Here is a 19,849-nt window from a genome sequence, read left to right as displayed (position 1 = left end):
AGATCTTCTGGAACTATTTCTGAGTAGCCATTGATTCTGATGGTCACTTTTGAGAGCATCAGGTCAGATTCAGATATCACCCATAAATCGGATCATCTTCACAGTTCTGAGCATCTAAACCACTAAGTGCTGTAGCGGTTCAGTCCTTCCCGTATGTGTGTCACCGTTAATGTGATTTATGAATGATGGTAATGATAGAAGTCCTGCAGAATGCTGAATGAGCAGCGGCGTGCATGAATGGAGCTCTGACTTATGATCTTATTTCACACACACACACACACACACACACACACACACACACACACACACACACACACACACACACACACACATAGATTGCTGACACAGCTCCCAGGGGGGCGGGGCTAAACTGTGAGACCTTCTGATTGGCTGAGGCATGCAGCTGGGAATCATCACTGGATGGTGGCCAGTAGCACAACACTGAGTCATCAAATCCATACTTTACTCTGTTGCAGGAAGAGACACAGACAGACTCAAATCAGCAATGCTGTAACACTAGACCCAGTACTGCGTTACCACCAAGATTGTTTTTTTGTTTTGAATGAAGTCTCTTCTGCTCACTGAGGCTGCCTCCAACCCCAATTCCAGAAAATTGACTAAAGTATAAAGGAAAAAAAATGCAATATTTTCACTGACCAACTTGATGGCTGCAACACACTCCAAAAAAAAAAGTTGGGAGAGGTGCACGTTTAACACTGTCCCATCAACTTTCCTTTTAATTACAATGTTTCATTGTTTGGGAACTAAGGACACCAATTGTTTAGGTTTGTCCAGTCTCGGTCTCATTTGATACAAGACTTCAGATGGTCAGCAGTCTGTGATCATCACTGTCTGATTCTCCTTTTCATGACTGATCATACATTTTAATGAGAAGACAGATCTGGACTGATCAGACACAATCACACTGTGTCTACGAAACCATGCTGTTGTAGCACATGCAGAATGAGACCTGGCGTTGTCTTGATCTAATAACCCATGAAAGACATCATCTTGATGGCTATATATATATATATATATATATATATATATATATATATATATATATATATATATAGTCAAAAAGATAGTCAAAAAGACAGTGGAAATGTGTACAGATATATATATATATATATGTCTTTTTGACTATCTGAGATGAGCTCTAGCCCAGAGAACCCAGCGGCATCGCTGCATGGAATTGATGAATAGCTTTCTAGTAGAGTAACATAGATTCAAGTTGCAGTTCTTGATGCAGCAGCAGACTGCGTTAAATGACAGTGTTTTTCTAAAGTACTCCTGAGCCCATGTGGCTATATTTAACACCGCAGCATGACGGTTTCTTATGCTATCCCATCTGAGGGGTCAAAGGTCAAGCACATTCACCTGAGCTTTCCTGTCTTGCCCTAAAGAGACTGAGATTCCTCTGTATTTCCTGAATCTTTTCACATTATTATTTATAGTAGTTGGCGAAAGACTTAAATTAAATTCTGCGAAATGTGATTTTTGGAATGTGTTGCAGCCGTCACAATCAACATATTTTTTTATTTACATAATTCATTAATGTTAGTCAATGAAAACTTTGGACATCTTTTCTTTGTACTTTTATCAATTAATTAAAAGTTAAAGAGAATTAACAAATCACAGATTCTTGACAAAACGTCCCAACTTTTCTGGAATTGGGGTTGTACGCTGGTTCCTTTTCAAGAACTCAAGCTGCGTCGAGCGCTTTGGGGAACGTCCCTGACGAGACGGACTCTGAATATTGTGTGCAATCTGTCCAACGGAAGGGCGTGACGTCACGGGCGGGGTGACGTAGCAACCAGGAAGCTATAAATGCACGTGCCGCGCAGCTGGCTTCAGCTTCGCGTCTTTCAGCAAGCGCTTTGTGTGTGCATGTCAAAAGTTTGTCCCGTTGGTCCTATTTATTGTTGTCTGTCTCTAAAGCATTAAAAATATCGCTAGAACAGCTCAATATGCCAAAAGTCAAAGCTAAGACTAAAGATGTGAGGGGCGATTCCAAGCCACATTATAGATTGTGTGTTCCTCCCTGCACTCGCTACATCACGGGTGGGGATACACACAGTTTGTGCGTGGCTTGCCTGGGATCAAAGCACGCTGAGTCAGCTCTCGAGGGGGACGACTGTCCGCATTGTGATTGATTGCCAATGCGGACTCTTCGATCCCGGAGGGCTCTCTTGGAGGAGGGAGCTTTCACCAGCGTTCCCCGTGGTGCTGGCCCTGCTTCTGCCGAGGCAGAATGGCTGCTGCACTCGTGGGGTTCGCAGGTGGATCTGTCAGAGGGAATGGAGACAGGCCAGTCCTTATCTCCTTCCTCATCTGCCAGATCCGGCGCCCAAACCCTGGATTCGGAAGCACGCTCGTCGGTTTCTTCCCCCCAGGGTGAGGGATCAGCTCTTCACCTCTCTTCCTCCGAGGAGATCGATGTGGAGACTGTTGCTGGGGATTCGCCACCCCTGTCGCCCCAATATGAGGAACTTTTGGAGGTGGTTACTCGCGCGGTTGATAAATTAAAAATTTAATGGCCCGCTGAGAAACATACTGAGCTGCAGAAAAGCAAGCTAGATGAACGATTTCTGCGGCCGAGGCAACCACCTCCACGTTGGAGCCTCCCATTCCATTCTCGTCGGAGCCAGGCGGGTCAAATAAGGATGATTCCACGATCTCGCGATTTCGTCGTGGAGATCGTGGAATCATCCTTATTCGACCCGCCTCTTCGGCCCAGATTCAGTGTACTATGGCAACGTGATGGGGCTGGGAGAGCGGGGGTTATAGAGCGGTTCCACGGGTTGAACAGACGCTCGCGGGCTATCTGTCGCCTGGGTCGGCATCGTCTCTAAAGGCTCCGACGTTGCCCACAAAGCCTCTCAGAGTTACATCTTCGCTGGTGGGCAAAGGTTATGTGGCAGCAGGTCAGGCTGGGGCTTGCCTTCACAACATGGCGGTCCTACAAGCATATCAGGCCGACCTGCTGGGAGATATCAACGAAGGGGAGGGGATCAAGTCTGATGATATTCAAGAGCTTAGAAGGACCGCTGATCTCTTCCTCCGCGCCACTAAATAGACCGCTCACGCAATTGGGCGGTCTATGGCAGCCTTAGTGGCCATGGAGAGGCATTTATGGTTGACCTTGTCAGAAATTAAAGAGAGAGACAGGTTCTGCCTCCTGGACGCCCCACTTCAGCCTTCTGGCCTGCTTGGCGACACAGTCAATACTGTCGTCGTCAGGTTCCAGGAGGCACGAAAGCAGGCGGCGGCGTTCCAGAATTTCCTCCCTCATCGCTCTCATGGTGCCTCTGGGCGGGAGATGCCCATGCGGGCTCCTCATGTCGGGAAGCACAAAAACAGAGTGTCTCCGCTCGTGTTCTCCCATGTTGGGACCGAGGGCCTCAGCGACGCTCTGAGTCGGGGACTTCCAAGTCTAAGCCTGATTTAAGAACAAGTATCAAGGCCCAGAAGTCCTCAACAAAGAGATCCTGACGCCAGTGGCGTAGGGATTCAGAGGGTAGCCCCTACTGGGGTAGAGCGCGGTCCATCTCATTATACGGTGCCCGCCTCACCTCAGTGCCCTCGGGAGGTCGGTCTGCCAACCCTGCCAGAGTTTCAGGGCGCAGCGGCCTCCAGCGAGCGCTGCTCCCAGTTATTTCTGCCCGTGAGCGTATCGGAGCTGGGATGCTCGCCACCCCTTCAGGGGCCTCTTACACCAGAGGTCAGTCTCGAGAGACTGATTCCCTAAGTAGATTATTTAGCAGCGTGGAAACTACTGCCAAATGTATCTCATTGGGTCCTGCGTACAATAGAAAAAGGCTACTGCATTCAGTTCGGTCATCCACCGCCGATGTGCAACGGGGTTACACCGACAATAGTCGGCCCCCCTGGCAGGCTCTGGTTATGGAACAAGAAGTGAATATGATTTTGAATGGGGGCAAAGCTTATCAATATCGAGTACTTCCCTTCGGCCTTGCACTCTCACCCTGCAGATGGTGGTTCAACATTGAGATGTCGTTCTCGCACATATGGGGGAGCTGGGTTTGAGACTAAACGCCAAGAAGAGTTTACTTTCTCCAGTTCAGAGAACCACCTATCTAGGCATAGTGTGGAATTCGACCACGTCGAATGCAGGCATGTCTGTCTCCTGCTCGGATCGAGTCGATCCTCACATCAGTCGAGAGAGTCAAAGAAGGCCAGTCACTCACAGTCAAACAATTTCAAAGATTGTTAGGTCTGATGGCAGCTGCGTCCAACGTGATACCTTTTGGCCTGCTGTACATGAGACCCCTACAGTGGTGGCTCAAGTCCAAGGGCTTTTCCCCGAGGGGGAATCCACTTCAAGTTATCAAGGTCACGCGGCGATGCCTTCGTGCTTTAGACATGTTGAAGAAACCTTGGTTCATGAATTAGGGCCCGGTGCTGTGAGCTCTTTGTTGCCGTGTAACGATAGCGACAGACCCGTCCCTCACCGGTAGGGGTGCGGACATGAGTGGCCACCCTGCCCGCGGTCTGTGGTGGGTCGCCATCTGCCATCAATTGCCTAGAGATGCTAGCGGTCTATCGAGCATTGAAACATTTCCTCCCAGACCTGAGAGGTCACCATGTGTTGGTGCGCACCGACAACACATCGGTGGTCTCTTATATCAATCACCAGGGGGGTCTGTGTTCACGCCCCATGTGCAAGCTGGCACTCCAGCTCCTTCTGTGGTCCCAGGGCAAACTCCTCTCGCTCAGAGCAGTGTATATTCCTGGGAGATTGAATGTGGGAGCAGAAATACTGTCGAGACAGGGGCCGAGGCCTGGGGAATGGAAACTTCCCCCCGAGGGGGTGAAGCAGATATGGAGAGTGTTTGGCACAGCCCAGGTGGACCTTTTTGCAACTCAGGAGACATCGCAATGTCCCCTCTGGTTCTCTCTAGTTCATCCAGCTCCTCTGGGACTGGACGCTATGGTACAGACCTGGTCGAGGCTTCGTCTGTACGCATTTCGCTCTGCTCCCGGGAGTTCTGGCGAGAGTACGTCGGGACGGAGTCCGTCTGTTATTCTAGCCCCATTCTAGCCGGGCCGAGTATGGTTCGCAGATCTAGTCTCGCTCCTCGACGGCTCTCCATGGGAGATACCGATCAGGACAGACCTACTCTCACAGGCACAGGGCACGATAATTCACCCTCGCCCGGAGTTGTGGAAACTGTGGATTTGGCCCCTGAGGGGGCACAGCTCATAGAATCCGGTCTCTCAACTGAGGTTGTTGAGACCCTTCTCCAGTCCAGAGCTCCCTCTACGAGGAAACTGTACGCCCTGAGGTGGAAACTCTTCACCTCATGGTGCAGAGACCGCCAGCTTGACCCTGTTAACTGCCCAATTGGTACAGTTCTGGAGTTTCTACAAGCTAGGCTCTCTGCGGGGTTAACCCACTCCACCTTAAAGGTGTACGTGGCGGCCATAGCTGCTTACCATGTCCCTTTCAATGATCAGTCAGTGGGTAGACACCCCCTAGTTAAAAGTTCTCTCCATGGTGCGCTGAGGCTGAGGCCTCCAGTACAGTCCCGTGTTCCCCCCTGGGACTTGGTTGTGGTTTTAGAGGCTCTTTGTAAAGCTCCATTCGAGCCGATACATGATATCTCAGATAGACATCTGATGCTTAAGACTGCCCTGTTACTGGCTATCACCTCGCTAAAGAGAGTTGGAGATCTTCAGGCCCTTTCGGTGGCCCCTACTTACCTAGACTTTGCCCCTGTTATGGCCAAAGCATTCTTATACCCTCGAGCGGGTTATGTTCCTAAGGTACCCTCTGTTACACCACAACCTATTGTACGGCAGGCCTTCTGCCCTCCTCCCTTTCAGGAGCCAGACCAGGAAAAGCTAAATTGTATGTGTCTAGTGCGAGCATACGTCCACAGAGCTGCCCTGTGGAGAAAATCTGACCAATTGCTTGTTTGCTACAGTCCTCCTAAAAAGGGGTCTCCTGCCTCCAAGCAGACCCTAAGTCGTTGGATAGTCGAGGCTATCAATGTCTCCTATGAGTCCTCTGGTCTTCCCCTTCCTTTGGGAGCCAAGGCTCACTCCACTCGGGGTATGGCGGCCTCTAGGGCCTTCTCAGCAGGTGTTTCAATTCAATTCAATTCATGTTTATTTGTATAGCGCTTTTTACAATACAAATCGTTACAGAGCAACTTCAGAAAATTATGTTTCTACAATATTTAGTAGTAGCTAGTAGTTTGTGCACGTTTGACAGGATTTTAGAAAAATAAAAATAATAATAATAATAATACAAGACGTAGTCAGCTAGATGATGAACTATCAATATTATTAATTAATAGTAATTATATGATGCAGTCACACATGTAGCAATAATTGTTAGTTCTGTTTGTTGATTCAAGGTTAGGATCATCTGGGGTCCTCTGAGGGTCAGCATCATCTCTTCTCAGGTGTTCTGGATCCAGACTGGAGCTTGTGTAAATCCTAGTTACCACGGGATGTAAATCCCATGGCAAAACATAGAAACAAAATAGAGACATCATTAGCATAGCTGCTGATCCAACAAAGTAAAATTAGTTTAACCCAAGCTAAAGAAAAAAAAGTGCAGATGCAACTACACTCACAATTTAAGAGATACATTATTCGAATGCTTGGCGAAAGAAATGCGTTTTTAATCTAGATTTAAACAGAGAGAGTGTGTCTGAACCCCGAACATTTTCAGGAAGGCTATTTCAGAGTTTGGGAGCCAAATGTGAAAAAGCTCTACCTCCTTTAGTGGACTTTGCTATCCTAGGAACTACCAAAAGTCCAGCGTTTTGTGACCTTAGGGTGCGTGATGGGTTGTAGCGTGGTAGAAGGCTAGTTAGGTACGCAGGAGCTAAACCATTTAGGGCCTTATAGGTAAGTAATGATAATTTGTAACTGATACGGAACTTAATAGGTAGCCAGTGCAGAGACTGTAAAATTGGGGTAATATGATCATATTTTCTTGACCTGGTAAGGACTCTAGCTGCTGCATTTTGGACTACCTGTAGCTTGTTTATCGAAGAAGCAGGACAACCACCTAGAAGTGCATTACAATAGTCCAGTCTAGAGGTCATGAAAGCATGAACTAGCTTTTCTGCATCAGAAACAGATAACATGTTTCGTAGCTTGGCAATGTTTCTAAGATGGAAGAATGCATCAGGTGTGTCCCTCTTGGACATCTCCAACGCTGCGGGGTCGTCCACGCCCTCTACATTTGTCAGATTTTATGACCTTGATATGCGAGCCACTCCGGGCTCTTCTGTTCTCTCATCTTAGCCGTGCTCTTCGGAAACACACTAGGCAGGGATTTGGAAGTCTGGCAGCATGGGCACATCGTTCCCCAAAGCACTCAACGCAGCTTGAGTTCCTGAAACGAGTAGGGAAGCAAGCGCCGGCAGGGGTGCCGGGAGTATGGCTCTGCGACGCAGCGTCTCATTCCTTCAAGGAACCAGGGTTACATTCATAACCTTGAGACGTTTTCTGCTCTAGAAACGTCTGATTATTATCAATATTATAAAAAAGTTAAGCCATTTTATTTTCATTTATTTATTTTTTTTTAACTGTGACACAATTTATTTTTCAAGATTTGTTGATGAATAGAAAGTTATAAGAACTGAATTTATTTTAAATATGAACTGTATGACATAGTTTACTAGCTTAAGTGTGTTTATTTATTTTTATCTTGAATGCTGTATAAAAAATGATCAGCATTATATCATCCTTTGTTTACCCTTATGCTTTACTGTTGTCATTGAACAACTCTGGAAACACTTTCAGCACAAACTCAGGTTAAACGTAAACACTGCATTGTGGGTAATTCTCGGTCTTCTTTTGTCTCTCACAGGTAACTGGTGGGGCGACCAGCAGAGTGAGTTTTCATATCTGTCATCATCAATTTATTAATCTGACATCTGCTGTCCTATTGGTTTTACATTGAATTAATATCACCAGGGTGGATTGACTCACTCCTCAAGGGTTTCATGCTTGATAAACAAACACACTCATGTTTCATGTGCTTTATGCTTTATGTGAAGGCTGACACAGTTATCACACTGACAGATATTCCACAAATAAACCGATTAATCATCTGCCTTTCGTTGCACAAAACTACATTAGTAGTAATTTTCAGAATGTTTACTGTTGAAGGCAGGAAGTTATTTTTACAGTATGCTTTGAAAGTAGTAAAGTTCAGAATGCAAACAGACGTTTAGCATCTTGATAAAATATTTTGTCAAATTATTTTACCACAGATTCACATATTTTGGATTTATTTTCTTTTATATGCCATATGTTCCGTGTATGTTTCACTGTTTTTCTGTCTCTTGATTTAGTTTAGTTTGTATTACATGTTTTCTGAAATGTTTAAATATGCAAACAAGGCTTTATCTAATTAAACACGCACTAATTTGTGAACATTTCCAGAAAGGAAATCTTAACATTGTATAAAGCCAGGTTCAAAATTCTTGTTTAATTATTAGAGTTAAACAGTTTTTTACACCGGTTTTTTTTTTTTTTTTTTACAGTAAAAAGCCATAAAAATAATCATGCTGGAATATAAAATCAGTAAAATGTGAACAAACTATTCTCTTAATTCCTTCAGTATACAGAAATGAAGTGCTGCTGTAATGAAAATGTTTTTTTGTTTTTTTTTTGAGAAATGTTTTTTTGTTTTTTTTTTGAGAAATGGCCTTTAAAGATATGTATTGCAATTGAAAAATACTGAAGCAAATAGATAAAGTGTAATAAAACAAATGTGTATTTTAAGGAGTTTTCTTTCCACTAGTCTGAAAGAAGGCATGTTATCAAAATTGACCAATGTTTTTGTCTGTTCAAACAACACCAGGTCGTCACAGATTTGAATATGTTTTATCAGTCGTTTTAATAAACACAAACCTGTCTTTGATTTGTGTGTGTGTGTGTGTGTGTGTGTGTGTAGACAATGATCCAGACAGCGCGATGGATGACAGAGACAGTGATTACCGCAGTGAGACCAGTAACAGCATCCCACCGCCATACTACACCACATCACAACCCAACGCCTCGGTCCACCAGTATCCCATGAGCCACCAGCACCGCAGTCCCCGAGCCCCATACACACGCTCCAACAACTGCGACCTGGACTACGATCACCCGAGGGGCGTCAGGTGTGGAACAATACTGTTCAAATGTTTGGGATCAGAATGATTTTTAATGTTACAGGAGTTTCTTCTGCTCATCAAAGCTGCATTTATTTGATCAAAAATAAAGGGAAAAAATAATATTGTGAAATATAAGTATGATGTAAAATGACGTTTTTCTATTTTAATATACATTCAAATCACATTTTACATTTACATTTTATAATTTAGCAGACGCTTTTATCCAAAGCGACTTACAAATGAGAACAATAGAAGCAGTCAGGTCAACAAGAGAACAACAACAGTATACAAGTGCCATGACAAGTCTCAATTAGTCTAGTATAGAACGCATAGCCAGCTTTTTTTTTTTTTTTTTTTTTTATAAATGAAAAGACAAGAAAAGGAAAAGTGCTAGTGTTAGTTGGTTAAGTGCAGGTGAAAAAGATGAGTCTTTAGATGTTTCTTAACTTAACTGATGATCCATCACAACTCCTAGGTTTCTGGCTGTCCTAGAAGGAGTAATGGTTGATGAGCCCAGCTGTATAGAGAAGTTGTGATGAAGCAATGAGTTAGCTGGAATCACCAGGAGTTCTGTCTTTGTAAGATTAAGCTGAAGGTGATGGTCATTCATCCAGCTAGAGATGTCACTCAGACAGGCTGAAATGCGAGCAGCTACCGTCGGGTCGTCTGGCTGGAATGAGAGGTAGAGTTGGGTGTCATCAGCATAGCAGTGATGAGAAAAGCCATGCTTATGAATGACAGATCCTAATGATGTCATGTAGATGGAGAAGAGAAGTGGTCCAAGTACTGAGCCTTGAGGAACCCCAGTAGCAAGGTGGTGTGACTTTGAAACATCACCCCTCCAAGACACACTGAAGGATCTGTCAGAGAGGTAGGACTTAACCCACAGGAGTGCAGTTCCAGAGATGCCCATCTTTCTGAGGGTGGACAGGAGAATCTGGTGATTAACAGTGTCAAAAGCAGCAGAAAGGTCCAGTAAGATGAGTACCAAGGATTTTGAAGCTGCTCTTGCTAGTCGCAGGGCTTCAGTAACCGAGAGCAGAGCAGTCTCAGTTGAGTGGCCACTTTTGAAGCCAGATTGGTTGCTCCAGGAGGTTGTTCTGTACAAGGAACATAGAAAGCTGGTTGAACACCGCTCACTCAAGTGTCTTTGCAATGAATGGAAGAAGTAGTTTTCAAGAAGCGCTGGATTTAGAGATGGTTTCTTGAGCAGTGGGCTTACCCGAGCCTGCTTGAATGCGGAGGGAAATGTTCCAGAGTGAAGAGAGGAGTTGATAACGTGAGTAAGCGAAGGTATGACTGAAGAAGAGATCGTTTGAAGGAGTTGAGTGGGGATCGGATCCAGTGGACAAGTAGTAGGATGATTGGATAGAAGTTTGGAGACGTCCATCTCTGAGAGTGGGGAGAAGGAGGAGAAAGAGTGTGCGTCGGTCATTGTGAAGTTGTCCTCAGTCTGCGGTGTGGAGAATTGGTCACTGATGACCAATTCTTTATATTGGAGTAACGATGATTGGAGTTACCAATTCTTTATATTGGAGTAACGATGATGCAAATTCAGCATTGCATCACAGAACTTTTATTCAGCAAGGATGTGTTTAATTGATAAGAAGTGAAAGCAAAGATTTATATTGTTAGAAAAGATTTATATGTAGAATAAATGCTGTTCTTTTTAAGTTTTTATTCATCAAAGAATCCTGAAAAAAGTATCACAGTTTCCAAAAAAATATTTGTCAGCGCAACTGTTGATAACTAAAAATAAATCATCATATCAGAATGATTTCTGAAGGATCATGTGACACTTTATATTGGAGTAACGATGATGCAAATTCAGCTTTGCATCACAGAAATAAAATATATTTTAAAATATACTAAAATAGATACCATTATTATATATTGTAAAAACATTTTGCAAGATTACTGTTTTTTTCTGTATTTTTGATCAAATGCAGCTTTGATGAGCAGAAGACACTTCTTTAAAGGTCCCATGACATGGATTATTTCCTTTTCTTTAAATGCTTTTTAATGTTTCCTTAGGTGTACTTATATTGTTAGTATGATTTTTACATTTAAAATTTAGAAATAAAAACCATTTTTATATCCTGATAATAGCCCTCTGGCTTGAATGCTCTGTTTGAAGGGGCGTGTCTGCTGTGAGACTCCGAGTAAACCACAACTGTTGTGATTGGCTGACATCTTTGCATTTGAAATGCATATAACATGTGGAACCCCTCTCAAATATATATATATATATATATATATATATACTATTACAGCTGTCGAGATTAACGAATCGTGGATTTGTTGATTATATAATTATTTTTTCGATCTTTTCCATCACATGAAAGGCTGCAGTGATGAGCATTGAGTAAACAGAGTCTGTTTATCGCGTGAATGCAGTGATCTCGTCACTATTGCAACACGTTTTCTCTCACAAAATGCTTTCACCACAACTAACAGCAAACACATGAATACAGTAAGAGCTTTGTTGTGCAGCATAACAGCGTCATTCATTGTAACGGCAGTTTGGGCAAGTGTGCAGATATGCTCGCGATGTGTAACCGCTCCGAAAAAAGGGAGCGTTCTTTGATCGCTCTCTGTAGTTAAATCACAATTTAAATAACAGATTTGTTTCATGCTACTAAGAGAAACAACGTGAAGTTGATCATTTAGTCACTGGCTTGATTCACTGATGCATAAACAGTATTAAACGATTTAGAAAGAAAGTCTGTGTGAACTTGAATAATTAGCTGCACATCAGAAATCACTGATCTCAGATCAGGCATTAATGAACACTGTTACTCACTGTTTGTGCCGGTGCTGTCGAATCCATATCATAAAAGTCTGTTTGTAACGCCTGTGCTGACATTGCGACTGAATTATATGTAAATATTTGGGCGGGCAAAGCAGAGAAAGGGGAGGTAACATTTCTCCTTACAACGTCACAAAGAGGAGATTCCAGATCAGCCCGTTTGAGCTTCCGTTTTCTGAAAGGCAGAGAAAGATAGTAAAATCTCGATTTACACCGATTAAAATTTTTAGAAACTTGGGGACCACATACAGGCTAGGGGAAGTCATATTAATGTTAAAAAACCTCAGAAAGTGAAATTTTCATGTCATAGGACCTTTAAAAAAACATCACAAGAACTTGTAGCATATATATTTTATTTGTTTATTTATCTATTTTTAACCTAAAATGTATTTTAAAATTGATTTGTGTGTGTAAGTGTGTGTGTCTTTGAGATATATTTGGGCAATCGGGGGTTTAAACAAAAACATATTTTCAATTTGAAAAATATATATATTTCATTAATCCACACTGTTTCCAACATATTAATTTCAAATATATTTTGGCCAGACATTTGGTTAAACTGATTAATTTATTATTAATGAAACAACCCTGAAACAATCATGACACAGTGATTTGATACGGTGTGAGAAGGTGTTTCTCAGCAGGTATGAAAATGTCTATTTCGCTCATTCTTTCTCTTCGGTTCTTCAGTAATGGACTCATTCATCATGTCTGATCGGCGTGTCTTTAATCTAGCTCTTTTTTCTGCTACACTTTTTCACCTCACAAAGACCTTTCAATTCTACTGTCTCTTTTGTTTCTCTTCCATTATTCAACAAGACGAGTTTTCATTGATTTATAAAAATACTTGACATCAGCATGACTTGCTAAAGGGCTCAATGGATCTGTTCCTGAATCACCCCTGTTTGCAATAAGAAAAGCAGTAGTAGCCTACTGTAGTAGTAGTAGTACTAAACCCTTTGCTTTAGCTCTTATTTGAAATGTTCAATGCCAAGTTTCAAATTAATGAATAGCACAGAAGCACTGCAAAAAAAAAAAAAAAAAAAAAAAAGATTAGCGTAGCATTCAAAAATCACGATACATTTAGATGCAAAGTGACATAAGACTTGTCTGAGAAACTGACCAAAGTCAAGTGTGTTTATATTTAAAATAATAAAAATATTTTAAAAAGTTACTTTAAACGACAAATTTATTAAAATGGGTCAGAAAAGTAAACTTAATTAAAAGGGCAAACAAGTAATTTTTTCTGACAATATTTCTCTTTATTCATTTTAAACATAAACTTACTTAATTTGTGATCTCTCTTTTTTTTTTAAGAATACTTTTTATGAGACTTCTTATTTTATGCCATTGTGCATCTTAAGTGAAAATGTCTTGATTTGAGAATATTTAGATATTTGTATTGAAAATCAAGACAATAAAACTTCAGAAGAATCCATTTTTGCATGTGGGTGTAGTATCTGAAATCAATCGTATCAGAATAATATTTTTGTCTTGTTTTCCAGTATAAAATAAAAAAATTCATAAATCAAGATGTATTTACTTGTGATTCAAAATGACAAAATATAAGCCTTGTTATCTGAGAAATTCATTAAAATTTGACTGAAAATGAGAAAAAAATATATAGAAATGTTGTTTAAAAAATGTCAGAGAAATTAACTTAATTTAAACAGAAAATCAGTTTATTTTTCCTACCCCATTTAAAAGAAAATTTCCCTAATTTGTCTATGCATAAATTTACTTTGTCAATCAGTTATTTTTAGAAAATAAGAATTTGTATCTTATGTCACTGTGCATCTCAAGAAAATATGCACTGATTTAATATTTAGGTATTTGTACTAGAAAACAAGACAAAAATACTGAGGTAGAACATCAGTTTTTGCAGTGTACTATTTAAATTAAATTAAATTAAATTAAATTAAATTAAATTAAATTAAATTAAATTAAATTAAATTAAATTAAATTAAATTAAATTAAATTAAATTAAATTAAATTAAATTAAATTAAATTAAATTAAATTAAATTAAATTAAATTATGCTCTTATGCTCTACCACTTGAGCTACAGGAACACGATTTAAAGTTAAATTAAACAACAGCCGATACAGTAAGGGATATAGGCAGGGAAATAAAGTCAAAATCAACCAAACTGTTTGCATAAAATGTGTGTAGACTTTTTTCTCTCTTCCCAAAACACAGTGAGCATGCCGATCTATTTCTCTTCTTCTGCATAATCTCTGCTCACTTTTCATCCTCCTCCAGCCCGACCGGCAGCTATGCATCCTCAGCCGAGCTCAGTCACTGCAGTTCCCAACTGAGCGAAGAGTACGGCGAGCGAGAACTTTACGACGAGAACGACTCGTACCACTCCTGCCATTCGTCCGTGTCCTACAGCAAGGGCTCGCCGGACTGGGACGAAACGCAGGGCGCCTACAGCGATGAATGCGCCTACAGTAAAGATGGAGGAGAAGAAGGTGCTCTATTTGAGGAAGAAGATGCTGACCTGTATCCAGAAGAGGTGGACATGTACGAGGGCGAGGAGGAATTCAACTATGTCGATGAAGAATTGTATCCGGTGGATGAGGACCAAGAGCTTTCGTTCACACCAACTCCAACCAGCAACGCCCCAACGCTGGAGGTCCCATCAGCCGCCAGACCCCCTCTGGAGAAACAGGCCTCGCTTCATCAACAGTCTCAAAACGCCAGCCAACCTCTAGCTCAACCATCCAATAAGACACAACCCCAACCTCAAACCAAACCCCCAAACCAGCAAGTTCCCACCTCCCAAAAACAAGCACCTCCCCAACAGCAGTCCTCAGGCCCGATCCCTTCGGTTCAGTCTTTCTTCGCCATGGCTAAGCCGTTGACTGCCGTGTTTGGGTTGGGTGGGTCTACTTCTTCACCAACACCTCCTGCACCAAAAACTCAATCCCAACCTCCACCAACACAATCCCTGCCTCCAGTGACTCAACCTCCTGCTCCTGCCACCCAACAGATGCCTCCACCTGCAACCATATCCCCTGAGCTTCCCGCTCCTGGCCCAACATCCATCTCCAAACCTGCACCAGAACCTAAACCTCCAACCCCGACCGAGAAGAAACTGCCCACAGTAGAGCCACCGATGGAGGAGGAACCTCCACTTCAAGAAGACGACTTTGTCATGGAAGAACCTCCAAAAGAGGAAATAAAGATTGAGAGTCCACCTCCATCTCCTACTTTCGAAGAGGAGGAACCGGAACCTGAACCTGAGAGGTAGTTAAAAACAACAAACCTGACAAACTTGGCCGCCTAAAATGCTTAAATATTTTTTATTATATGATTTTAAAACTGTTTTGTAGGATATTTGACCTGGTGTAGAGGGTTGACCAGCTTGTTATCCAGCTCGGCCAGCTCTTAAGTGCCCAAAACCACTTTAAAACCAGTAAGCTAGAGTAACTTGACCACCTAAAATGCACAAACCACAATTTTTGGATGACTGAATCTGTGTTTTTGGATATTTTATCTAGTTAAGATGGTCAACCAGCTTGTCTTCCAGTCTGGTCAGCTGATAAGTGCCCAAAACCACTTTAAAACCAGTAAACCAGACTAATTTGGCCACCTTAAATGCACAAACCACAATTACTGGATGACTGAATCTGTGTTTTTGGATATTTTATCTAGTTAAGATGGTCAACCAGCTTGTCTTCCAGTCTGACCAGCTGATAAGTGCCCAAAATCACTTTAAAACCTGCAAATCAGACAAGCTTGGCCAACAAACCACATTTATTGGTTGAATTAAAGCTGTCTTTAAGTATTCTAGTGTGGATGAATCCAAGAGACAACTCCAGGGAATTGTTAGCCTAATTTTGTTGCATTAAAGATTGCAAACATTGTTGTTTGTCTGTGCAGTGAAGCGGTGAAGGAGGAGCCGAAGGAGCCGGTGGACCCAGCGGTCAGAGCTAAGGAGAACTGGCTACGACTCTTTGAGAAGGTCCGGCAACAGTTACAGGAGGTGAGGCAGTTCACTAGTTTCTGTAGAGCGCCTAAGCTATCAAACTATTGCTGGACCCAGAATCAGTTTATTATGTTGATTTATGTCTTGTTTTTACTTGCTTGAAATGCTTGAAATCAGCATGCACTTAGGAAATCACAATTGACCAGTTTATCTCTGAATACCTGTTCCTGATGTTATTGCGAGAGATTCAGCTTACGTTATTTCACAAGAAAAAAAAAAGATGCTTGTCTTTTAATTTTTTTTCACAATCACTTCAAACTTTCATTTTCTCTCAGTTTCATTCAGAAATCCATTACATTATGGAAGTAAAATGATTTGCAAACAATATTTTTTTTCATATTTTCGTACACATTTTCTGCTTATAATGCGATGAGACACCATGCTAATGCTAACGGCATTCTAACCGCTGTCCTGATTATTTCGCATTTTGCCACGTCCTCTTTGCTTCTTTTTTGTGTGCGTTATTCTGTTGACACTTTATCCTTTTGTTGTCTGTTTGTATCCCACCGTTTTGTCGTCTTTCCAGTCTCTTTTCATTGCTTTAGTGTTTTGCATGTTCGCTCAGATGACCCATGATTGGACGAGACTGTCAGGTGGGTCTGTTGTTGTTGGTGTGAACGTTCTGTAGTGGTTTTCTGTCCGTTTTTAACTTGTGTGCATAAAACATAAGCTCAAATATTTGCCATTCATAAAAAATTGCATTACATACATTTTTAAGTAAATTTATTTTTAAGTAAACGTTTAGCAAATGTTCCTTTTACGTGATAACAAAACCTTATTTGTAAATATTTCTGGATGAACGTTCTAAAAGTCCAGCTTTTTAAATGTTTCGGAATAATTTTTTATAAATATAATTGCTTGTAAATTGCTGAAACACATTGCACATTTTGTTAAATACTATATTTAATGCCAGTCAAATGCTATATTTATGCAGGAGGTTTACTGAATGATTGATATTCTGTTGTTTTTCTACTTTAGAAAGTAGTGTTATTTTAGTGTGATGTACTTTTATAGTTTTTTATACATTTTATAATTTTTTGTTTTATATTTTCTATGTTTTTAATTTAATTAAGTTATCATTTTAAATTTTTTGTCATTTTGTTGTGTTTTGCCTTTTTTGTAATGTCTATAATTTTTATTAATATATTTATTTTTATTTATAGAAATGTTGTCTTGACCCAAAAAAAAAAAAAAAAAAAAAAAAAATATATATATATATATATATATATATATATATATATATATATATTTAAATAATGTAAATAATAATTTAAATAATAGTTTATATATATTTAGGTTTTTAGTAGTAAACTCTTGTTGTGTTGCCGTGTTTGTGTTGAATACAGAAAATATTTAGACTCTGATCAAAGCTAATCAGCTAATAAAACTGATCAAATATTTATTTTTCTCTCTTTCTCGGTCTTTGTCTCAGGCACGAGGAGAAACAGACTCTCAGTCGCTGTGGTTCGGTAAAGGAGGGTGAGTGAAAGTCAAACTCTTCTCCACTAACTGATTATAGAGCAATCAACAACTAATACAAAGACTTCAGTCAAGTGGACATGACATTGGTCTAATGCACACTTATTTTTTTAAAGTGTTTAATATAATTAAAAATAATCACACTTATTATATTATATTACTATATTAAAGTGTTTATCTAATCAGATTGATTCCTCAGACTTCTGAAAAAACATAAGACAGTTGTACATGCCGAATGCATGAACTATTAAAAAGCGTAGCTTGAATGCAATGGTTAAAAACATCTGTCAAATGCAAAAATAGCAACATTTCTACCTCTATATTAATTAGAGATGACATACTGTATCTTGCTCTGTGCATAATGGTTATATTGCTGATGACGAGGCAGTGAAGGGATCTGATTTTCTGTGTGCATCTGAGGAAGGGAGGTTATTTTCATGCAACATTATGCTTATGATTATGTCTATTTCTCCAGGATGGGTGGAGCGCTATACAGCATTGACAGCATGCCCGATCTGAGGAAGAGGAAGACCATTCCTCTGGTCAGAGATCTGGTGAGAAACTACCAGCAGAACCTCAGAAAGTTTATGTGTTCAGTTCATCTGCATTGGGACGGATTGGTTTACTGGTTGCAATTACAAGCCACAGTGCACTACAAACTCAGAAGTACAAAAATGACCAAAACTATCTTATAAGTAAAATTAACCCTTGTATAGAGTAAAACAAGCACACTTTAGTAATTGAGAAGTCAATGCATTTACTGTATCAGTGTTTCATTAGGTAATACATTCTGTCTGTGCTTTCTTTTGATTGGCAGTTTGGGACACATTACTTTCTCTCTTAACAGTTTTTGTCTTTTTTTTCTTTGCCTCTGCTGTCTGGACTCAGGCTATGGTAAGGATTTGTTATGATTAATGCATATTAAGGCACCATTGTTTTCTTTTGGTAAATGTTACAATTATCAGTGTTTTATAAGTTCACGTCTTGGTAAATCTGAGACATTCTTGAGATCTCTTCTGAAGAGAAGACACATGTGAGATTTTTCTCTTTGGTGAAACTCTGTGAAGACTTAATTTGCTCTCTGTGTCATCTCATTGCTATGAGATATTAATGATCTCTCGTGTGTGGTGTTTTAGTCTTTAGTGCAGAACTCTCGTAAGGCTGGGATCACGTCTGCTATGGCCTCTAGCACACTCAACAACGAGGAGCTGGTAAGTGATGAGTCTTTCTACAAGATTCAATTTGGACAAACTTTAAAAATTAAAAAATGCATTTTTGTCACCCATTTAATACCAAGGGTTCCACTGCATGTGAAATGTTGTGGCACCAGTACGTGAGTCTTAAATAAATAGCATACATACATACATACATATATAACTATAACTAAAACAAAAAACAAAAAATACTACAAATATTTTTTGACTATAATGCTGAAATAAAATAAAATATAAATATTGGAGTTGATGTACTGTACTGAAGTGACTAAAACTTGAAATAAATTCAAATAAATGAAACTTTAAAATAAAATATTTTATTTTGAAAAATATATTTTTTTATTCCTAAATGTCATTGGTGATGAGTGGAGAGATTCATTCAGATTTTTTTTTAAAGATGTAAAAAAAAAAAAATATTAAATAAATGTAAAATCAATAAAGCTTTAATAAAGAATATTTTGCATGCATTCAGAAAGAAAATATGAATAAATGCTATTTTTTATCATTTCATTTTTTTTATTCCTGTATAAACTAAATGTCATAGAGATGAGTAGAGATTTATTCTGACAAAAAAAAGAGACATTTTGTTAAAAATATATATATAAATAATAAATATATTACCATTAAATATAATATATATATATATATATATATATATATATATTGATTAATGATAGCTTTACATTTTAACATGCATTCAGTAAAAAAAAAGAATAAATACCTTAAATTCTGCTAAATGCATAAATACCATTTTTTTCTTATTATTTTAGATTTTATTGCCACATAACCTAAATGTCATGCTGATGAGTGAGGATTTATTCTTATAAAAAAAGCAATTTAGTTATAAAAAATATATAAATCATAAATATAGTACCATTAAATATATAAACAAATATTTTTATTAATAGCTTTATATTTTTAACATGCCTTCAGTAGAAAATATGAATAAATACAATTTTTTATCATTTTATTTTGTATTCCCACATGAACTAAATTTTATTGTGATGAGTGGAGAGATTAAACATTTTTTTTTATAATTTTTAAATTAGTTATAATTTTAAATATTATTTTAACTCAAATGATAAATGAATGAATAGATATTATATCAATGTATAGCTTTAAATACTAAAAAAATGAAAACTTGATGAAAGTAAAGATATGAGTATATTGTTTAGCCATAAAAGCATTGATTCAGTAACAGAATGA

At 39.5% G+C, this 19,849-nt stretch overlaps 1 protein-coding gene across 1 annotated transcript in view; it reads left to right on the top strand.

Annotated features, from left to right (window-relative positions):
* LOC132095962 (protein unc-13 homolog A-like) overlaps positions 1-19,849 on the top strand; it is a 92,357-nt gene that overhangs the window by 32,563 nt on the left and 39,945 nt on the right. Inside the window, exons 8-15 of the mRNA XM_059501058.1 lie at positions 7,856-7,879; positions 8,948-9,155; positions 14,219-15,208; positions 15,845-15,947; positions 17,383-17,429; positions 17,905-17,983; positions 18,318-18,323; positions 18,566-18,640. Of these exons, the coding sequence (XP_059357041.1) occupies positions 7,856-7,879; positions 8,948-9,155; positions 14,219-15,208; positions 15,845-15,947; positions 17,383-17,429; positions 17,905-17,983; positions 18,318-18,323; positions 18,566-18,640 (1,532 nt within the window). The remainder of the gene's footprint in view (positions 1-7,855; positions 7,880-8,947; positions 9,156-14,218; positions 15,209-15,844; positions 15,948-17,382; positions 17,430-17,904; positions 17,984-18,317; positions 18,324-18,565; positions 18,641-19,849) is intronic.

Source organism: Carassius carassius, chromosome 20 (assembly GCF_963082965.1).
Source record: "Carassius carassius chromosome 20, fCarCar2.1, whole genome shotgun sequence".
Lineage (NCBI taxonomy): Eukaryota > Metazoa > Chordata > Actinopteri > Cypriniformes > Cyprinidae > Carassius > Carassius carassius.
This window is presented reverse-complemented; position numbering and strand designations above follow the sequence as displayed.